Source organism: Acanthopagrus latus, chromosome 21, assembly GCF_904848185.1.
Source record: "Acanthopagrus latus isolate v.2019 chromosome 21, fAcaLat1.1, whole genome shotgun sequence".
Lineage (NCBI taxonomy): Eukaryota > Metazoa > Chordata > Actinopteri > Spariformes > Sparidae > Acanthopagrus > Acanthopagrus latus.
In genome coordinates this window covers 25,024,665-25,040,926 of record NC_051059.1, presented here as the reverse complement: position 1 = coordinate 25,040,926, position 16,262 = coordinate 25,024,665, and the positions used below count along the sequence as shown (strand labels likewise).

At 43.0% G+C, this 16,262-nt stretch overlaps 1 protein-coding gene across 1 annotated transcript; it reads right to left on the bottom strand.

Annotated features, from left to right (window-relative positions):
• Nucleotides 1-50: 50 nt before the first annotated feature.
• Nucleotides 51-8,656, bottom strand: pitrm1 (pitrilysin metallopeptidase 1). Its single transcript, XM_037084368.1, has 27 exons — nucleotides 8,610-8,656; nucleotides 7,607-7,712; nucleotides 7,157-7,263; nucleotides 6,868-7,019; nucleotides 6,472-6,586; nucleotides 6,253-6,349; nucleotides 5,900-6,060; nucleotides 5,682-5,808; nucleotides 5,254-5,342; nucleotides 4,830-4,958; nucleotides 4,606-4,719; nucleotides 4,426-4,522; nucleotides 4,060-4,194; nucleotides 3,826-3,964; nucleotides 3,267-3,383; nucleotides 3,045-3,174; nucleotides 2,812-2,932; nucleotides 2,645-2,721; nucleotides 2,387-2,552; nucleotides 2,191-2,291; nucleotides 1,982-2,102; nucleotides 1,848-1,898; nucleotides 1,640-1,752; nucleotides 1,415-1,537; nucleotides 869-1,014; nucleotides 491-593; nucleotides 51-400 (listed from the first exon to the last, which is right to left on the bottom strand). The coding sequence occupies exons 1-27, from the start codon at nucleotides 8,654-8,656 to the stop codon at nucleotides 307-309; spliced, it is 3,078 nt and encodes a 1,025-aa protein (XP_036940263.1). The 3' UTR covers nucleotides 51-306.
• Between the last annotated feature and the right edge of the window lie 7,606 nt (nucleotides 8,657-16,262).

Sequence of the window (16,262 nt, the reverse complement as noted above, 5' to 3'; positions counted from 1 at the left end):
TCAAGACTCTTTTTTTTTTTCCCCCAAGAAATAAAGAGCCGACTCTCAGGTTTAGTATTTCAACATGATGCTGTAATATTCACAATTTCATAAATATGTACATAAGGGAATAGACAGAAAAGCAATCTGAAGAATCAGATTTACAGCTAAAACACTGATCAGGCAACCGTCCTCTTTGTTTTGTGCGTTCTAGCTTTTTTTGCCACCGTTTTTAAATCCTCACAAGAGAATTTGTTTAGAATATTCAGAACCTCTCGCCACTGTAGTACAACTGTAGTCCAGTTAAGTGTCTACATGGTAAAATAACTATTTTATGATCCATGACGGGTCTTTTTTAATGGTCTCGTTCTCTGGACCCAGGATGGTGACGCCACACGTCCTCTGACCGACACCGAGGTATCTGCAGGAAAACAACAACATTTGTTTTATACTTAACAAACACATTCTGAGGATTTTGAGCTGTTACACGCAGGAGTGTTAAAGATTTTACCTTCCAGCCACGTCCACCAGATTTTTGTGAGTGACGGCGAAGAGTCTTTCTCTGTGACTCTGCTTCATCTCGTCTGTGACTCCACTGAGGAACAGACCCATTCCTGCAACGCAACCAAACAAATCGCTTTAACACGAAGGCAACACATCCGTTCAACAACAGGTGTGGTACAGAAATATCTGGAGAAAAGTTTAGTAACAAAGATGGAGTGATTTTAAGATGTGTATTAAAACATTCTCAAGTGTTTCTAGAAGATTAAAGAATTATTTTCATCTGCGATGTTGCCATAAATGTGCTTAAAAGATGTGAAGCGAGGTTATCGGTCCAGCCAGCTGCTGTCAGGACGCATCACTTCATCTCGCGGTGGGAGAGTCTCACCTTTGTTGGAGGGCGCCACAGGTGAGTCGACGGCTGAGAACACCGACAGTTTGGCTTCATCGATGTCCTGCTGAGTGAACTGTCCCGACTTGGCCCAGTCGACGCCTCTACGGAACACAGACAAGGTCTGCACCGAGTTCGGGTCCCTTAGAGACACACGACAAATAACATGTGGTCAACACACATTTTATACATCGTTACTTTTTCATTATTGATTCATCTGTTTGTTACTGTCACAAAGTTCACTCACTGTCTTCTTGACCAGAGCGCCCACGCTGAGGTGGATTAAATACATTTAGGGATTATAGTTTTTTTAATGGATTCTCAGAGATAATTCTTACCAAGCAGAACTGAAGCAAACAAGCGAACGACCCTTTTCTGACTTGTACAAATTTTTCCCTGAATGATGTGAAATGTCTCATCTAGATGTGAAATACTAAAACTGTTTTCAGCAAATGCCGTGGTTCCAATGTTTGATTGCATTTCCATCTCTACGTTGCAATGTTTTCTATAACTGTAGACCAGTGTGATGCACTTCCTGCTCACCTGTAGGAGTAGAAGGTGAAAACTCCTCCTCCCATCCTGGCCCCGCCCCCGTAGGCTCCTCCCTTCTCCCGGATCTCTCCGTGAAGAAACTTGGCTGTCATCATCCTCGCCAGGACGCACAAACTGAAATAGAGAAAATAAAGAGAGAGAAAGTGGTTATCAGACAGAAGATGTGGAGGTAATAAACACCCAATGCTGGTTAGTGATATGAGCAGGTGTGGTTACCTGGCGTAGTCCTCGTGGGAGAACGGCACCGTACGAATACTCTCACTGACAAAGTTGACGGGGAACGGCATCGGGAATAAAGTTTTCATATGACACGGACTGAAGTTCAGCTCCTGAAGAGTGAAGTGACAAACACAAACTGCTTAATCCTCATTCAGAGTGACAAGTTGACTGACGAAATGAAAACAGCAGAAAAGACAGAACTTACAGAGACGAGTTTCCTACACGGACCAGAGTCGTCCCGAGGGTCAAGAGGCCTCTAACAAAGGAAGCACAGCAGAAAGAAGGAATATTATAGACGAGTCAACTGGACAAATATAAATAAGCCTGTTGATATCTCACCTCAATGATATTACTTCTGACAGGTTTACGTTCTTTTCTGTTTTCAGACACATCCTTCATAAAACTCTCCAGCTGTGCGGCTGCGTCGGACATTTTCTGTTGAGTCGCGTTCACTGAACACCTGCAGAGAACAGACGGTTTTAATTTGAAGTGATAAAAGTAAAATAAACCGACTCCAACAACAAAGAGGGATGTAAAAATGAGCCCACCTCATGTTGTCGGGGTTGAGAAGGTGTTTTTTGATGCGGGGTAGTGCTCGGATGGCTTGGCTGAGGTCTGACATCTCTGCTATCCTCTTCATGAACTTCACCTGATGTTTAAACAACATAAAGACAGTTGCTCACAAACTAGAGAAACAACAGGGTGGGAAACAAAAAAAAAGAATGAATTAGTTGTGATTGTGACCTGGTCCATCCCACTGAACGTCTCCTGGAGGTCTCCTGCTGGAGTCAGGTGGCGGCCTGAACGGGTCATGGCGTACATGTGACCAGAGTAGGAGATCCCATTGGCCAGCTCCTGTGCTGACATCATCACCAGCACTCTGAGGCGCTCCTCGTCATCCAAGTGGGGGCTAAGAAGAAGAAGAAGAGTGACTTGTTTTAACACCACATGCCGACAGAAGAAGATAGTAAACTTTAATAAGCAGCTGATTTGAAGACGTACCTGTTGAATATGTCGCTCCACAGCTGAAACATGTGAGGGAGGTTCCGGTCCAGACACGAGGAGTTCAGGAGGACACCCTGAGAAACAGACAGCACACGACCCGTTTCACTTTGAATGCTCGTAACACTGTAAATACTTCAGTGATTTGTCTCTGAGCTGGCGCCGACCTGCTCGTACACGTCCAGCTGGGTGGAGTCCTGGATGACCTGGGTGGAGACGGACATGCCCCCCGTCCTCAGCTCCATCTGCTGGGACTGCTGCCGGTAGTCCAGAGCTCCACAGCCCATCCTGATTACACAAACAGAAACACACCACCCAGTCTTTAAAAATGCACAGTGTCAACACACAGACTCGGATAAACATCTCACATATTATTCTTGTTCTGGTCACATTGACTCACTTGGTGATGACGCTGCAGAAGAGCGGGACATAAAGCCTGAGCTCCTCCGGCAGCGTGTTGAGGCTGCACATGGCTCTGAAGTAAACCAAGCCGTTGGTGGGCTGCTCGCAGAACTGAACCGGAACACCTCCTGTGGAGATCAGGACAGGAGAGCTCTTCACCAAACAAGATGGAGATACAAAGCAGCCGTTATTGTGTAAATATGATACGAAGTGCTGAGACCTGCTGTGTTGATCTGAACGGGGGTGACGGGTATCGTGGGCTCGATGTCGGACACTTTGAGTGCAGGCAAACAGGAGGCGTCCTGGATTTTACTCTGAGCATCCAGCAGCTCCAGACCTTCACAAACAGAGACAATATTGAGACAACTAGTTTAAATCTGAAGAACCTAAAATGACATCCTGTATGTAAAGTATTTTCTTTTCCAGTATTGAGACCAGTTAAAAAAACGTTTTCTGAACATTTCCAGAGCTTTTTTTCAGAAGAAATTTTTCTGACATGACAAAAGTTTTTTTAAAAACAGAGGAGACGTTTTCTTTCCATGTGTAGAAGCAAGAAAAAACATTTCAGCATAACATTTCTTGCATAAAAAAATTCAGAAATGTCTGGAAAATTACTGAAAAACGTTTTTTTTTTCAACATTTTCAGTAAAATATTTCTCATATAAAAAAAATCACAAAATGTCTGAAAAGTTTCAGAAAATTAAAAAAAAAAAAATCTTCTCACATAAAAGAAAAACAAAATCATTTTTTCATGTGTGAAACCAAATGAGTGTTTTTACCTTTGTCATAGATTTCTTTTCTGTCACTGTCAGACAGAGCCTGGATCTTTTTCTGAAGCTTCTCCTCTTCAGCCTGGGCCTGTTTCTCCAGGTAGGCTTCATCCGGACTCATCGACAGGGTCAGTCTGTGTGTGTTCTCCTGCACAGACCAGGTTTAGGGTTCGCATTAAATCCTGGAATTTATACTGGAAACACACAAACACACGTCTACAAAGATAATCTAATTTAATTCACCTTGAAGTAGTGTTTGACTTTGTCCTGGAGGAAGCGAGGGTTTTCCTTCAGGGCCTGTCTGAACTCAGAAACACTCTCGTTGATTTGCAGCAGCTCCACAGGGTCGCCGTCGTGATTCCACGATGATGCTATGTACTAGAAAAACACACAAAAAATGTCAAGAGTGAGCAAATAAACTTCTCCGTACACAAGATAAGTTTCCCCAGACATGTTTGCATGCTCGACTCTTACAGAATTATACAGAGAACAGAGAACACAAACAGAAACACAAGATTTCATGCACAGACAACACAAACTAACACATGGAGGTCTCTAAATACATGTAGCGTCCTTGTGGTTTCAGATAAACACGAGCAGTGAACTCACCGAGGCCAGAGACAGACCGAAGTTGGTGGACTGGTGCTTCATCTGGATCTCGATCTTGTGGAGGAGAGCCTCGATTCTTTCCTCCTCGAAGCCGTTTCTGTGAACGATGATGAGGAGGAATGAGGAGTGCAAATGTAATACATAAAAACCAGAACGACCCAATGGGATGCTGGGACTTACTCTATGATGTCATCGATGGTTTGGCTGATGATTTGTTTCACCCTCTCTGTGTCCTCCGCAGACATCCCCTGCAGTCCGATGCTGAACGATGCCTCTTTGGTGCTGCCATCGTATCTGCACAACAGGGACATTTCAACACACACTCAACAAATACATTAATGTCATAAATGCGAACTATTTTATCTACACAGTCTATGCAATCAGTCGAACAGTTAGTTACACACCCTACGACAGAAGAGAAGTCGGTTCCTATCTTGGGTTCAATGAGAGCTTTGTAGAAGGGAGAGTTTGGTCCAGAGATCATCAGCGAGGACAGCAGGCTGAGAGTGAATCCTTCAAACGTGTCAGTGATGCTGCACACAGAAACCACAACGACACATCAGATGTTTTACAGACCAACAGACTCAAAGCTTCACCTGCTGTGCGATGTCTCGTTGTGTTGAGAAAGGACACCCGTTACAAAAACTGTCAACACGACCAGACAAGCCACTGGAAATAAAAAGGTCAAACAACTAAAAGCAGAGAACCAGAGGATGAAATGCCTGATGCTTCAGACTCTTATAAATGTCACCCTACTTCAAAATGACATTGAGTATAAATGTCTCTGTGAGACACAGCAGGAAATGAAGAGCAGTGATGTGATCTTACTCTCCCAGCAGGTAGCTCACACACAGCGTGTTCTGCCTGGCTGGATCTGGAGCCAGAGCGTCGGGGCTGCAGGTCACGTGGTCCTCTCTCTGAGAAACACAGGAGACTCACAGTGAGATCAGACGACCGCTCAACGTTTTGCCCTTTCTAAAGATAAAACTATGGAGACGTGCATGCAAGTATATCAGACCGTGATAATACTGGAAACTATTTTTCCAGAAAATTCAAATGTAAGATGTGACTTGTGTCCCTTCGTACTTAATCTACCAACCTGTACGGTTAAAACTGCAGACGGAAGAAGTTCAGTGCATGATCTTAATCGGCTGAAGTTATTTTCGAGGATTTTAAAGATGTATTTGTCAGATGCTGTAGAGAAGCCTTCATCCCCTTTCATCATTACGTGTTACTTGTCTGAATTATGAACTCACAGGGCTGCTCCAGTGTGGCTGGGAGGGCACCTCAGTGTTCGGGTTGATGCGATCAAACTTGGACAGAGCCTCCTCTTCGATCTGCTGCAGGTGCTGCTCCAAAGGCAAATCTCCGTATGTGAAGAACCTGAGGAACATTTGTTTTACACATGTTTAAAAAGCTCTGTCGTTTTCCAGATTTTTTTCCCAGGCAGTGTTCTGTTGAGTGTTCCTCCTACCTGGCGTTGCTGGGGTGGTAGTGCGTGGCGTGGAACTGCCTGAGCTGCTCCCAGGTGAGGTCGGGGATGGCTAAAGGTTCCCCTCCTGACACCACAGAGTAGGTGTGGTCTGGATACAGCTTGTTCTGGAGGTGCTGGGCGTACACGCGCTCGTTGTCTGACTGGAAAAATACACACACTCAAATGTAATTATGTCAGATTTTGTACTTGCTGACATGATAAAAGCTCAACCATTAGCACTGGTTCATTTTAAAAGACTTAATATTCTCCTCTCCAACTACATTAGTTTGATTAATATATGAAGTTGAATATTAATGAAGTCTTGAAGACAGTGAGAGTGAGTGCTGGCTTACAAAAGCTCCCTTCATTTCATTGAACACGACGCCTTTAAACACCAGAGGAGTGTTGGGATCTGTGGGGTTTTCGTTCTCCAGCCTCCAGCCCTCCTGCCTGGAAGTAATGACACACAGAATCAAACATGCTACTGCTGACTTAGTATGACATTGATATGAATCACAACAAAATCCAAAAGGTTTAGTAGGTAAAACTGTGCAGCGATAGTCACAACTCACCTGAAATCCTGCTCTCGTAAACAGGGGAAGAAAACTGCATCCAGATAAACTGACAGAAGATTCTGGAAGTCCTTCCCGTTCTGAGTGGAGAACGGATACATGGTGTAGTCGCTGGCTGTTCAGGAGGACGCAAACACACAAACAAACCAAAAGCTCATCAGCCATTTAAGAAAAATATAATCATCATTTTGAAGTCGCTGATTAGTGAACGACTGACAGTAGCTGTTATATCTTGAATGTAAACACGCTTTAATTTTCAACAATTAACACATAAAATACATTCAAAAAAATATGCTAATCAAAATATAAAGATGTGAATCCATACATCCATGCACCTGTAAAACAACACTTTGCTCTCAGACTTGATTCTTTTAGGTCATAATTATTGTTCGTTACCTGTGAAAGCGTTCATGAAGGTGGACAGGGACCTGGTGAGCATCTTGAAGAAAGGATCTCTGCAGGGATACTTCTCAGATCCACACAGCACCGTGTGCTCCAGGATGTGCGGGACGCCGGTGCTGTCCATGGGGGTCGTTCTGAACTGGACGCTGCAAGACGGCAACAAGTAGAAGAGACATCCAGTTTTGAGAGGATGTTGTATATTATGCAGACAAAAAGAGAGAACAAAGACAGAGTCTAATGTGACATAAATGGATGATGAAGAAGACAACACATTTAAACCAACCTGAAGAGGTTATTGGAGTCATCTCTGGCTGTGTGGAGGTACTGAGCTCCAGTTTTATCGTGGGTCAACTTCACGGCGGTGAGAAACAAGTCAGGGACTACTGCAACCTGTGGAGAGGAGACACCTTCAAGCTTTCAGGTCTGATCTCAGCCACTGATTCAAACTTTATACTAACGGTCATGTAGGAAAGTCAACAAAACTACAATCATAAAACCATTAAACAAAACTCACAGTTTGGAAAATGGTAAATTTACTTATAGAGCACTGATCTATTCCTGCATTTAGACCTCTACAGTGGTCATACAACATTAACTGCAAGGTACAAAAACTGTGCATGCAACTGTGACATTTAAAACTACTTTTACCCAAGCTGACAGATTTTTAAAGACACGTGTTACTGTATCATAAAAAAAGTGAAATCTTTGAATGGAAGTGTACCATCACACTGACCTCTCTGACTGTAAAACCATGGATTTTCTGTCCCGGTTGGTACTGAGCAGCCCTCTCTCTTGCTGATGTGCTCTTCAGCTTCCATGTATGCTGCTGTCCATTCAATCTGCGACAAAAACAAACAGTTAACGGTATATGGGTTTGCATTTATACAACACTTTTCCAGTCTACTGACCACTCAAAGCTCTTTACAATACTTGCCACATTCACCCAATCACACACACAACATCAGGAGCAATTTGGGGCTCAGTATCTTGCTCAGAGAGGAGCTGGGATTCAAACCACTGACCTTCTGATCTCTAGACAACCCGCTCTACTTACAGCTGCCTCAGTACAAAGAATGAATCTCCAGACTTTCACAAACACCTGCAAATCAAACATCTAAATACATTGTGGTGTTGACATATTGTGTGTACTGGCTGATATCTTCACATTGTCAGGCACGGCTTGTTTTATGATTTTATGGTTTCAAGTATGTTTTTTTTCCTCAGCCTTGAGTCTATGATATTAAGACACATTAACCTGAACTTGTTTACATGCATTCATCTTTTATGTTACAACTGCCAGGCCAAACAGAATAACAGACGGGTGTGGGTGTGAAGTTACTCAACAATAATAAATATTACAGACCACAGAATGATGTAACAGCACTGTAGGCTGGTATGAAACTGCTATCAAGACATTCTTTTTTGCTGTGACACCCCAAAAATAGTGATTGTTACTATTACAATAACAGTTAATATAGAAACTACACAAGGTAATGTCAGTTGACTCGAGAGGGGATCTGTACTTCTGTTGCATCAGCTGTTTAATCAGTTTAACTCCAAATTAAAAGCACTTTATGTAGTTATTACACCATAACATCTAGTCACATTGTCGCAGACTGTTAGCAGATACTGTCATGTCACTACAAAGTCATTACAGCACACAGAATCGACGTGTAGCCGGTTAGCAGGGCGCCAGGTGTGTTCATGCTAGCATGCTGTACCGTTAGCTAACTTACTTCAGATAGCGAAGTTTCTGGAGCGCCGCCTTCGTTTGTCGAAACATCGCGTTGTCCGTTACTAAACTATTCAAGTATGTTTACTCCGAGTATGTCCGGCTATAAAGTCACACACATTCAATCAGATGTCGTCAGTAAATCCACATTATTCCGGAGGAGCATCACCGGTCCGTGTCCTCTCATGCCGTGTGTGTGTGGTACAGTTGACACATGAGCTCAGTTGCGCACATCAAAATGCCCGTGACACCTGCGCGGAACGCAGCTCTGTCCGCCATTTTGTGCCCAGTTAAACCTATCCCCCTGCATTGAAAATCTACACGTACCGGCTGAGCAAATTTCGACACCCGCGAACTGAACTTCCACCTAGCAACAAGCTTGTTTCTGGTTGGTCGAGCTGGTAGGAAGAGCAGATGTGATTGGCTGAACGTCAGATCGCTAAGGTTACCAAACCATGACTCGACTGGGGAGTTTTTGAAGGGCAGCAGTAGTTTTACATACATTTAACACAACTAATGAATGACTTTACCTCAGTGACATCTTCTAGTGTCACATTAATTAATTTTAAACTATCTACGGATTTAATCGTGTATTATTTTCCATTTTAATTTAATTCGTATTCTTTCCAGCAGGTGTCGCTGTGAGATCACATTTAACTGTTGCTAAGTAACAGAAGAAGCTCGGCTCATAACTTTATGTCAGTCATATTTTCCCCTAAATGTTCCATCCTGCTCTGCCAAAGTGAGAGAAAATTGCAAAACACATATTATTGAAGTGCAACTTAACACCTTCTTTGTGAAGTAAGTGCAGCCTGTCCTTTTAAATAAACTAATACAGAATTCAAGTGCTGATTGGCAACTTTTATATTCTAATACCTTGTGTGTGAGGTTGTAAATGTAGGTGTAATTTACTGTGGGTAGATCTTAAAGTCATGAATCAAGAATCTGTTTCAGTGGTTGTATTTTCTCCTCGGTGATTTCTACAGTTGACATTAGTTGGTGGTATTTTTTTTATTTGCTTCATAACTTTTTTTTTGTCATTTAGGTAGAATTAATGTTCAGTTTAGGTTTAAATTCTGCACAGGTTATGGCTGGATTACTCTGTGAAAAGGTCCAAGGACAAAATATTATCATCCCAATCTTCCCACCTGTTGTGCAACACGCACACATTTTGTGATATGTTTCTACTTCACTTCACGTTTACTGTGTATTCATATGACTTAACACAAATAAATAGAGAGATGTGCACCTTTAAGAAAAATAAATCTTAAAACTAGATCTTGAGTTTGAGTCTTCAAACTTTTAGGATCAGTGTGATGAAGCAGAATACACCTTCAGGTCTTCATCATGTCAGCTGACCTCGTGTTTTATTGGTTACAAGTACCACAAACAGATCATCCCACTTGGTACTTCAGCCTTGTGTATGTTGGATTAAAGCAGGGGATCTAATCTTTTTAATTGTAATCACATTCAACAATCTAAATCATGATGACGGCAAGACTTTGAAACAGTTACTTTTTGTCAGCGGCTCCACATCCGCCAAAATCATCAGACCACCTGCCCTTCAAAATGATTTTTTTAGAGTCTCATTCCCAACTTGTCAAATAGCGACACACTGGGATTGTAAAAATGAGTCGGCTGCCATCCCAGAGCGTCAGTTTTTTGAAGGGTTGGGAAACCCAGAGCAGCATTATTGGAATCAGGAGGTGCTTGTTATAGTTCAGGCTGTTTTCTAGGAGCTCCTCCTTTGCAGATGCTTGAGGTCATTTCATGCAAAAAAATCTCCTTCAAATAAAATGCAGCATTGTTTCTTTAATATGCAAATATCAGCCACTGGTATCTGAGCGGTAATAGCAGGAAGTAGCCGGAGATGATGCTCCTCTTCAGATGGAGCTTCCATTCTTTCTCGGCTGTTGAGTAAAAACAGCGAGCGTGTGAGAAACACTCTGCAAATAAAGAAAACAGGGAGGTTATAAGTAAGTGAAACAGTTGCTGTAAACCTACAACATGGACCACACAGCGCCACAGACTCACAATGAGCTCCGATGGGATTAGATTAGGAACGCTGGGGTTAGTTCTCATTATGGACTCTCCAGCGCCACGCCAAACTTATTTTCTTCCACGCAAAAATGAAAAGAAAAAAAAAAAAAAATCACTCTGCCTGTATTGACAGCAGCAGTAGACTGCCTTTTCTCTTCTCTTCTTCTTCTTCTTTTTTTTTTGAATATCTTTTGAGGCATCCCACGGTCATCCCTTGTGTTTCCACTGACAGCATGTGGGAGCTTTTCCACCAGCATGAATAGAAGGCCTTGGTGAGGAGGCAGGAGGGTTTTTTTTTTTTTTTTTTGACAGAGCAGGAGCGTCCTCCAACATGTGGAGCTGGTTCCAGTCTGCCGCTGCATGTTCATTATCGGCGAGAAAACCTTGATCGCACAAAAGACACGATGCAAAAATATTCATCCTAAACACTCAAGTGCACTAAAAAAAAAGCAAAATGTGGCCATGAGGTGACACTTTCTCCAAGGATTTAAAAGTCAAACTGAAAAACTGGCTTTTGTATCGTTTGTATTCCTCTTCTTTTTGTTTTTTTTCATAATTTCACATAAATCCATGTTGGCAAATACTTTTAATCTACAGGAGGTGAAAGAGCCTGTTTAGCGGCGTGCATCCTGCCTCGTTAATTTGATGGGCTCCTTGTTGAAGCAGGTCGTCGAGGCGGGACACAAGACGATCAATCAAAAGTGTAACATCGTTCCAAAGACATAAAAAAAATACTGTCGCTGCAGGAGGACTGACATAAAGTTTCAGCACTGATGTTTACATAAGATTATATTATGGTGTGGGAAAAAAAAAAACATGGAAAAGTCGATTTTTTTCATTTCATGGTGACTTTAATGTCAGCTGAAGGATTATATGTGCCTCCACAAAAGGTTCGATAAAACTCTACATTTATGCTCTTAAAGACAGTATTTGAATAAAGTCATAAACACACGGCGATCGAAAGGGTCGACTCGGCTGTTTTGGATCGTTTTAGATGAGAAAATGCGGCACAGAAACAACAAATCCTCAAATATAATGCAAGTTTCATCTCTCTACATGCAGGATATATAAGTCATGTTGTCAGGGATGTGAGTGACTGGTGCCGTGGTGCTGTTGATGTGCTCTTTCCTCCAGGTAATCCACTTGGATTTCATAAAGGTCTGGACCGTCCTGACGCCGGCTCATCCAGGCTTAAGCTATCCATCAGTGTCAGACGGAAAACAAAAACCCCGGCTCGTCACACTCTCCCTCACCTCTCACAGCGTCGTTACCCAGAGAGCGGATGTCTCGTCCCCCAGCAACACCTTCCTGAATATTCTTACAGTTAAACACACTTTATGGACAAAAGCACGCAGACAGTTCCGTCCTTTTGCTTCTGCTGTGTAGTTACTTCATCGCTTTTTCATCCGTGATGCAGTTAGAAACATTCCACTTCTCACTGTTCGCTTTGCATATATAAATAGTTTTGCACATACTGTTTTTTTTAACGTGTTTGATGAATGTTTTGAGCCAACGACATGCTATCATTAGCTCGCTATCATTCTGTTCTTACACTCGGAGCCAAGCTGCCAAGACACATCGACTGACGTACACCATCATGTGAAACAAAGAGCCCTGAACTCATCGCTGGATGAAGGATTTAAATCACAAATCAGAGAGACGTTGGCCGATTCTACGATTACGTGTACAAGCAGAGCTGTTCAGGAAGTCAGCTAGCTGATAGGCTAACCTCGCTAGTTTAAAAACACCTCTGTGATCATCTAAATGATACAGAATGCTAACAATGCGATACAAAAACGAAATGTAAACTGCTAACAATACCAAGTGAACTGTGAAAGGTGAAGTATTTTAAGTTACAGATGAAAAAGCACTGAGATATAAAGATATCATTATAAAGACGACACAGCTAACAGTCTCACTGGTGACGTCTTGTCTTTGAACGGTCACCAAAACCTGTAACTGAAACACCGTAGAGCTGCTTCTGTATATCTGCGGCTCACAGAACTGAACCAGAACCAACTTCCACTTTCTCTGCCGAGGTGACGGCGGCCATGTTGGTGTCAGTGACGTGCATCAACACGAAACTTTAACACAAACTGACTCATGGCTCAATCCAAACAGGATCAAAAATCTATTTGTCCTCAGCACTGTATACTGTATAATGTGTTAGCACGCTAAGATTGCTAATCCACACTGGATACGTCGTGCAGCTGTGACCAGGTCTAATTTGTTTTGCACGCTTTGTTCATAAACAAAAGTATCTGTCTGACCGGTTCACCTTGCCGTCCCGTCAGCCATATTGTGTATATAAGTGTGGTGAAAAAAAACATGTCCGCTCACTGATAAAACAGTAAACTTCTGAGCTTTATCATTTGAATAATCCTCACATTTCTGTCTTTGTCAGACATTGTGTGTCCTGCAGTAACCACCGCCGTCGCACGCGGTGGCATTTCGTCTCGCGCTGGTCAGCCGCCCGCCGTATCGGTGCGAAAGTTTATCACGCGGCGCCCTCGCTGTTCCTTTATCACTGCCCCTCACAAAGGGCAAATAAAGGTTGGGCTGTTTGATAAAATAAATTATCACGGGCTGTTTACTTTAAGCTCGGCCCATCTTGGGGAAGACGGAGCTGTGCTTTCTCCCCCCAATAACACCGGGTCTTCTTCTGCATCGAAGGTAATAGACGCAAGCGTGATGAGGATGTTTGTGTATGAAATCTTATATTGTGCAGGAGAGAATGAGCTGTAATTTTGAGATATTGAACAATATCCAGCAACGTTTCTGTCTCCCTGAAATTGGATTGATTTGGGGAAATGGGTTTTGGGGGAATAAAGCCGTTTCAGACTGCAGCTGTAACAACACGCGTGGAAGTATGAAGCCGTCTGATGCCAGCCGTCAGCGCCTGGTGCTGCTTTGAGAACGAGCGGCGAGGCGGAGAGGAAGCGGCGAGGGATTTAAATGTTCAACCTCTCTCGATGTGTGTCCTCATCGCAGTTACTCATGCGGGAGTCTAGACAGGATGAAAAGTGTTTTTTTTTACAGACATTCTGCGTGTACAACAGAGGTCAAACTCTGTGTCTGGACAGATTTGCGATTAAAGATAAAAGTCTGTTATGCAGAGTCTAATTAATACCTGTATGATGTGAAATATTGAGCTGCTCTCGGAGTGTAAATCCCACCGGGCTCCTTGTTTGGCCACTCGCCGATCTGACACGGCTTCACTCTCTCTGCACCGAAATGTCAATTTCTCCCCAGACCGTTTCATTAGCGCACATTTTTAGATGGATAGCTGGCCCTGGGTCTGCGCTCCCATCCCATCCACTTTCCTCCTCACCTCTGGGGCCAATTAGGGGCGCTGGAGCTGAAAATAAATGAAACGCGGTGGCAAAACAGCGTTTACTTCAAAACCTCGCACTTAATTTGAAGATCTCTCTCTGATCTGAAGTTGAATTAGCGGGGTGATATTCCCTTTGATCTCACAGGTTTTGCATTTGTTGCCAACTTATTGAGTGGAGACTCCAGAGGAACAGCCAGTGTGTGTGTGTGTGTGTGTGTGTGTGTGTGGATACATGGGGTGCACACACACACACACACACACACACACACACACACACACACACACACACACACTGAGAAAGTGCATGTACAGTGCAGACAGTCTGCAGAAACTCATGCTACTTTTTCCGCTCGTATCAAGACAGAAACATAAAAACATACAGAACGCACCATCCAGACTTTAACACACACACACACACACACACACACACACACACACACACACACACACAAATCCCTCATTGGCCTCATACTATAGCCTCTAACCCTAACTACTCCAGCTAAGAATTTCCCTTCAAAGGAATACTGATCTAAAATACCTCTTTCAAATATTAACTCTCGCTCGCTGTCGGCCTTTAAGGTTACGAGGAGTGTGTGCAGTAGCTGCTCCTTCATGGAGGACGGCCGGTATACCAGCTTACTACTCACAACAGATACAACGAGTTCCAAAGCTGACCCAGAGGCATGAACCAAAAAATGGGTCAAAAGACACTGAAAACATCTGTAGAAACTTGGCAAACAACTTCAAATCGCAGCTAATTACATTATATCAGTGGATATGTAAATCAGAGCGACGTGCCCTCCTGGCCGGTGGTTTGACGCCATCGTTAGGACGACTGATGAAGTGATGTGAGGTGGGGAAGCACAACAAGTAGCTCAACTTTGTATAAAGGCATTAAATTCAAAAGAGATAAATAATCCTCAGAGAAAAGGCTCAGAAATGTCATATATCTCCCTGTTTATACCAGTCGCTTTAGTGTGCAGTATATTGGCCATCAAATAAGTAGATAAATGAGGCTCTTGCAGGAAATCTGTTTGCATTGCATCCTCAGTTATTGATCTATTGTGTCTGACAACTGAACAATTTGTAGGTGGGGTGATTTCCCTGGTTTTGCTGCAGGAGACTCCTTTTTTTTCTCCTCCTGTGATTTTAGAAACAGAAGTTAAACTCAGAGAACATTTACTTATTCTTAGCTTTTTAACAACATTTCACGGTCTTCCTCACTTATCGCAAACAGTTGTCACTCACGAAGGATAACGCTTTAAAAACTTTTTTAAAAATTAGTCTTATTTGGTAAGTAAGAGACAGATCTTTGGTTGAGTAAACTTGTTTTATGCGAAACTTCAAAACTCAAGTCAAAACTCGTCCCAGAGTCTCACAACAATAAAAGTTTCTAACATGATGCTACTTCAAGTTTACACCCAGTAACCAGACACACACACACACACACACACACTCTAACACACACACGCACATCCCAGACAGTCACCTATGTCCGCCTGGTTAAATCCGGAGCGTCGATGGAGTGTTTGACACTAATCTGTACGGACCGTCTGGACGTTCGCTCGCTCGCCTGGCGTACCTCAGACTCAGATGGCTCTCCTGACACACAGCCTCGGGCTCTGCTGTTTGTGTTTGCACTGTGGTACATTTAAAAAAAAAAAAAAGTAAAACATCCCACACACACACACACACAAAGACAGACACAATGCAGCCAGCTGAGCACTATAGCGAGCCGCACATTGTGTGAAGGAGAGATCAATAACATGTGAGGCCGCTGGGTTGAAATCATTATTGGCGGGTTAGTGGATTCTCCTGCTCAGGTGTTGTTGTGGCTTCAGTATTGAGCTGTTTGCTGGCTGCTAATCATCTTTCGGTGGGCGTGTGCGCCGCCGCAGCACTCGCTTTGAATGGGATTGATTCCCGTTCCCACAATATCTAAATGTAAGGAAAAAAAACACTTGAAGAGCAATTAAATGATCAGAAATTGTACTCATGGTTACAATTAACAACCAATTCTGATGTCTGAACTTTGTGAGCAGTGGACTTAACGAAGACTGTCAGTTATACTGCAGTTATACAGTCTGAGACTGCTGCTATTTTCACCTTAATACATCCCACTGAACAGCAAATGTATTGGAATGTGTTAATTATGAGTGACGACGGAGACTGGAAGCTAAATATGGAGTTCTCACTTGACTGCACAATTCTCCTGCAGACTGTCAAATGTTTTATAACGGCACCAACGTTCAGCACAGATGATCCGGTGCTGCGACGGGTCCA

Bases quoted from the DNA above. Each gene is read 5' to 3' on its own strand.
- pitrm1 (XM_037084368.1), bottom strand. From the start codon at position 8,656: ATGTTTCGACAAACGAAGGCGGCGCTCCAGAAACTTCGCTATCTGAA. The intron at 7,264-7,606 runs GTCAGTGTGATG...TCCTCTCCACAG, and splicing joins ATGGTTTTACAGTCAGAGAG to GTTGCAGTAGTCCCTGACTT. The intron at 594-868 runs GTGAGACTCTCC...GTTGCGTTGCAG, and splicing joins TGTGGCGCCCTCCAACAAAG to GAATGGGTCTGTTCCTCAGT.